Source organism: Hydractinia symbiolongicarpus, chromosome 14, assembly GCF_029227915.1.
Source record: "Hydractinia symbiolongicarpus strain clone_291-10 chromosome 14, HSymV2.1, whole genome shotgun sequence".
NCBI classification, from domain to species: Eukaryota; Metazoa; Cnidaria; class Hydrozoa; order Anthoathecata; family Hydractiniidae; genus Hydractinia; species Hydractinia symbiolongicarpus.
The window spans coordinates 19557056-19563055 of NC_079888.1; the positions used below are offsets into that span (position 1 = coordinate 19557056).

General features: G+C 40.1%; 1 protein-coding gene across 1 annotated transcript; it reads right to left on the reverse strand.

Annotated features, from left to right (window-relative positions):
• Positions 1-855: 855 nt before the first annotated feature.
• On the reverse strand, positions 856-2418 carry LOC130625268 (loricrin-like). The gene is made up of 3 exons (XM_057440319.1): positions 2218-2418; positions 1400-1460; positions 856-1145 (listed from the first exon to the last, which is right to left on the reverse strand). The coding sequence occupies exons 1-3, from the start codon at positions 2416-2418 to the stop codon at positions 856-858; spliced, it is 552 nt and encodes a 183-aa protein (XP_057296302.1).
• Positions 2419-6000: the final 3582 nt, after the last annotated feature.

Here is a 6000-nt window from a genome sequence, read left to right on the forward strand (position 1 = left end):
GATCTTAGAAGGTTGGAAAAAGCTGTCAAGTGAGCTCATCGTGAAATCTTTTAAAACATGCGGTTTAAGCCTTCCAGTCGATGGTAGTGAAGATGACAAGATCCACTGTTTTAAAAAGGAGGGAGCTTGTCCTGATGGGGCATCACGGCTAAGATGTATATAAATGTGTATATAAATTTAATCAGGCCGGTTTTTGATACCTTTGTTAAACAAGTAACTTATTAAGCAAAAGATGCATGATTTTGAAACCTGTGGACAATACAGGATTTATTTTTGTTGAAATTGATTTATTAAACTCAACTGATCCTTTTTCGATTCGCGTAGCGGCGACGGAAATCAACAAAGAAAATTGAAAATATATGTTTGTTTACCTTGTCCACTTTTCTCTAACCTTTTTCGTAGGTTTAAACATAAATACAGTGGACGTCCGTTAATTCGAATATACAAGGGACTAAATTATTTGTTCTAATTAACGAATGTTCGGATTATCAGAAGTTCGGAAAAAACAAGAATTTTAATAAACTGTTTACATCACGTAACGTAAACAAAATAAATCCACTGACAAAATAGACATACTTTTCCGCTGAGGAGAATGAACTCGTATGTTTTGTTGCCTTATAATAAATACTTTTTGTAGAATAAGCAGGCCAGCCGGAGGAACCTGAACAACCACCACAGCAGCAGCAAGAACAAGTGTAGAGGAATGGGCAACGATAATTTGTGTATCACAACGTCCGAAGGGTAAGTAGGAATGGGCAACGATAATTCAGCAAGCAGTCGCTTACCAATATTCAAAAGCAGAAGGACTATTCAGTTTTTATTTCTTTCTTGTAGACCAAATGATGGCCAGCCAGTTTATGTGAGAGAGTGACGGAGGAGGAGGTTAAACCGAGATCCATCAGCACCACTACCGCAGCCACCAGCTCCACCATCACCACCCCCACATCCAGCTACACCAGAGCCACCACCACCACCGGAGCAAGCACCACCACGACTGCCAGCACCACCACCACCACGGGAGCCATCACCACCACGGGAGCGATCACCACCACTGGCGCCAGCACCACCAACTTTACCTGGACCACCGCTACCACCACCACCATCATTAGCTGCACCACCTGCAGCTCCTGATGCACCTGCAGCAGCTGAGCAGTTCTATGTTATTCCGTATGTATAACGTTTTTTCTGCGAATTTATCAAAATTAGGAATTTCTTTTCGCGCGTTTACGTGATTTACGTGATGAAACCAGTCTCGCTAATTTGACTCAACCTACTACACAAGTAAGTTTAATAATAATAAATATTTATTTAATAATAAATATTTAATAAATAAAATGTATGATGTATTTAAAACTTATCCTTTATTATTTAGCGCATACCGTTATGGTTCAGGAGGTACCTGGATGCAAGGGAGGATCGGATTCGTGCATTGGAGACTCGTGTACATTTAATTTTAACAACTAGTCCCGAAAGAAGGGATTCATGACTCTCAGATTTTTAATAACATTAAAGCATGTTTTGTTACTTCGTGTGAGGGTTAGTACAAAGTAGAAAAATCGCTTTCTTCATTTACTTTTCAACTTAGGATAGAACCTTCAACCCCAATTTTTGCTAGAGAAAATAGGCTGTGCTAAAAAAAACTCGACTAATAGTTTATTTTTGGAGATTTTTGTCTCTTTAATGAGTGACCGCATAGAATATGCGTTGCTTTGTGATTGAAGTGGACTTCGCATTTACAGACGAAAAGAAGACAAAAAAACATGTGATTTTGCGGAATTTAATTTATTTCGACTGCGAATAATTCCAGAAGAATTTGCCAGTCATACATATTTCCTTCATCACTATTTCTTGCAACCTTGCCCATTACTTTGCATCATGTAATAAAATCCACTTTACGAGGGCTATTAATTTGATTAAAAGCGTATGATGACGTAATAGCTACAAATAACAGTCCCTATGCACGCCAGTTAAAAGTTACTTGAATGTCAATTACATGCTCCAGGCAAAAAAATTGCTTTAAACTGATATTGTAAATACTGATATTGCTTCACGCTGAATTCCTTTTTCTTACTTAGGCAGTAGAGCAAGACTTTCAACGGAGGTATCAAACCAGGGTACGTCTACGATCTGTTTCTAATTGATGTTCTGCCTCCTCATCCTCTACCTTCTCATCTTCCTCGTCTGCAATTTCTTTGTCTTCCTCTGCACCTTCCTTACCATCCTCATTGTCCTAACACCTTCATTCACTTCTTCATCCACTTTTTCATCCTTTTTGTCTTCCTCTTCCTCTTGTTTATCATCTTTTGTGTCGTCAACTCGTGCTGTGTCATAGGTGTCTTTACCGTCTGTGTCGGCGTCAGTCATCTCACCGTCCGCAATTACATCCATACTTACAACACCATACATATTTGCCTCCATATTCACCCTTACAGCCACCCGCAATTCCTACTCAACATTCCACCTTATTACTTCCTGCATTGCTTCCATTTCGAACACTTTCACACCGTGGTTGTGATTCAACAGTGGCATCGATAGCGATGCCGCAATGTAACTTCTAAAATCCTAATCACGTATGGCAGTTCTCCCCCACAGCACTACGATACGAAAGAAGCACTCGAGCCTAAAGACATGGGATCAAAGACGTTCTCACTACTCTACTTTACATAGTTTCGGTCATCCTGGAAACTTCTCTTAGCAAGTGCTCCCATTGTATTGTCAGATAAATTACGTGTCCAGTACAGGCTAAAAATGTTTTTTGGGAAATTTGGATTATTATGGGAGGTTGAACGCCAGTTTTAGCCCTTAAGTACAAGTAAACCGTATCGTACATTATTATTTTTTTGGAAATAGATCTGATTTTGAGGGGCACATCCAAATCAACCATGTTGTATATTACCACTACCCATAAATCTTCCACAAAGGGGTTATGAAGCACAAGTTATTTAGTGCACACAGTCTTCACCCATTAGATTACAAAATATAAAAAACAAACAGTTCATTATACAAAATAACAGAAAAAATCTACAATAAAATACACGAAGCTATTCGTAACATGACATGTTCTTACTCATGCAGCACGTGTTACGATAGAGATGTTTTGTTGTCTTATAGTACATACGCTTTTGTAGAATAACGAAAAACATCAACAACCACAACCTCAACAACAACAACAACAAGAAGCAGGCCAGGCGGAGGAGCCTGAACAACAGCAACCACCACCACAGCAAGACCAAGTGTGGAGGAATGGGCAACGATACTTTGTGTATCACAACGTCCGAAGGGTAAATCGACATTTTTATCAATTTAGAATCCGAGAAGAGCCGTCAAGAGAGTGGCGTAAGTATTTTTTTTGCTATACTTTTTTTATATGTCAACCACCGCCAATGCATGCTTTGCATAAAGTATCCAACTTTCTTACCTCAGAAATCGTCTTGTACTAGTATTTGAAAAAACTAACCACATTAAATAAAGGACATGCTTCAGCAAGCAGTCGCTTACCAATATTCAAAATCAGAAGGACTATTCAGTTTTTATTTCTTTCTTGTAGACCAAATGATGGCCAGCCAGTTTATGTGAGAGAGTGACGGAGGAGGAGGGTAAACCGAGATCCACCAGCACCACTACCGCAGCCACCAGCTCCACCATCACCACCACCACATCCAGCTACACCAGAGCCACCACCACCACCGGAGCAAGCACCACCACCAGTGCCAGCACCACCACCACCACCACCGGAGGCAGCACCACCACGGGAGCCATCACCACCACTGGCGCACCACCAATTTTACCTGGACCACTGCTACCGCAACCACCACCATTAGCACCTGATGCACCCGCAGCAGCTGAGCAGTTCTATGTTATTCCGTATGTATAACGTTTTTTCTGCGAATTTATCAAAATTATAAATTTCTTTTCGCGCGTTTACGTGATGAAACCAGTCTCGCTAATTTGACTCAACCTACTCGACTTTCGCATTCGTGCGAGTTTTTAATCTATAATACAAGCCTCAAATTGCTCTCACAGAGCTTCTGTTCTACGATTGACAATATTTTTCCCTTTCACTAGCCTGGATCCACCGGAAGATTTAGCGCACACCGTTATGGTTCAGGAGGTACCTGGATGCAAGGAAGGATCGGATTAGTGCATTGGAGACTCGTGTTAAGGTACATTTAATTAACAACGTCGCGAAAGAAGGGATTCATGACTCTCAGATTTTTTATGAACATCCTTAGTTCAGCATTTTTTTAACGGCGTTACTGACGAAAATCAATTTCAATCTCTTAGCAAATCGGTAGAACAGTGGAGATTTTTGTCCCTTTAAGGAGTGACCGCATAGAATATGTGTTGCTTTGTGATTGAAGTCGACTTCGCATTTATAGACGAAAGGAAGACACGAAAATATCTCTCTTGTGCGAATAATTTCAGAAAAATTTGCCAGTCATAAATATTTCTTTCATTACTATTTCTTGCAACCTTGCCCATTACTTTGCATGATGTAATAAAATTCACTTTACGGGGGCTATTAATTTAATTAAAAGCGTATGATGACGTAATAGCTTCAAATAACAGTCCCTATGCACGCCAGTTAAAACTTACTTGAATGTCAATTACATGCTCCAGGCAAAAAAATTGCTTTAAACTGATATTGTAAATACTGATATTGCTTCACGCTGAATTCCTTTTTCTTACTTAGGCAGTAGAGCAAGACTTTCAACGGAGGTATCAAACCAGGGTACGCCTACGATCTGTTTCTAATTGATGTTCTGCCTCCTCATCCTCTACCTTCTCATCTTCCTCGTCTGCAATTTCTTTGTCTTCCTCTGCACCTTCCTTACCGTCCTCATTGTCCTAACACCTTCATTCACTTCTTCATCCACTTTTTCATCCTTTTTGTCTTCCTCTTCCTCTTGTTTATCATCTTTCCGAAGGATAAGTAACATAAAATTATTTTCTCGATACAGTTCTTTAGTTATTATCGACATTTTTATCAATTTAGAATGCGAGAAGAGCCGTCAAGAGAGTGGCATAAGTAATTTTCTTGCTATAATTTTTTATACGTAAGCCACTCATCCGCCAATGCATGCTTTATATAAAGTATCCAACTTTCTTACCTCAGAAATCGGTACTATTAATTGAAAATAGGATAGCACAATCTTTTTCAGTAACAACTTTTCTTGAAACAATTGTACAAAATTAAGCTGTTCTTAAGTTTGTAGTGATATTGTGCGATCGTTTGTTGAACAAGGCTATACTTTGGCTTTTGTAAAAGAGTTATTGTAGAATTTAGCATCCGAAAGACTATTCAGTTTGTTAGGCATCTTTGTAAAAAAGCGTTGAACATATATTGTAGCAAATTTTATTTTTGCGTTTGATTGTCAGAAATACACTTAAACCCAAAATTGTGGGGTGAATGAATTTTTGTAAGAATCTTGATGCACTCAATAAGGAAAGAAAGAATATTATATACATTATTTCTTTCTTGTAGACCAAATGATGTCCAGCCAGTTTATGTGAGAGAGCGACGGAGGAGGAGAGTAAACGGAGATCCACCACCACCAATACCGCAGCCATCAGCTGCACCAGCACCACCACCATCACCACCCCCACATCTAGCTGCACCAGAGCCACCACAACCACCGGAGCAAGCACCACCACCAGGCGCCAGCGCCAGCACCACCACCAGCGACGGGAGCTATCAGCATCACTGGCGCCAGCACCACCAACTGAGCAAGCACCACCACCGCCACGAACTTTAACTGGAACAACGCTACCGCCACGACCACTATTAGCTGCACCACCAGCAGCTCTTAATGCACCCCCAGCAGCTGAGCAGCTCCATGTTATTCCGTATGCATAACGTTTTTTCTGCGAATTTATTTAAGTTATAAATTTCTTTTCGCGCCTTTACGTGATGCAACTAGTCTCGCTAATTTGACTCGAGTTTTTCATCTATAATGCAGCTCTCAAATTGCTCTCACAGAGCTTCTTTTCTACGATTGA

Bases quoted from the DNA above. Each gene is read 5' to 3' on its own strand.
- LOC130625268 (XM_057440319.1), bottom strand. From the start codon at position 2,418: ATGGAGGCAAATATGTATGGTGTTGTAAGTATGGATGTAATTGCGGAC. The intron at 1,461-2,217 runs GTAAGGAAGGTG...TTTCGGGACTAG, and splicing joins GTGTTAGGACAATGAGGATG to TTGTTAAAATTAAATGTACA. The intron at 1,146-1,399 runs GTACCTCCTGAA...AGAACTGCTCAG, and splicing joins CGATCCTCCCTTGCATCCAG to CTGCTGCAGGTGCATCAGGA.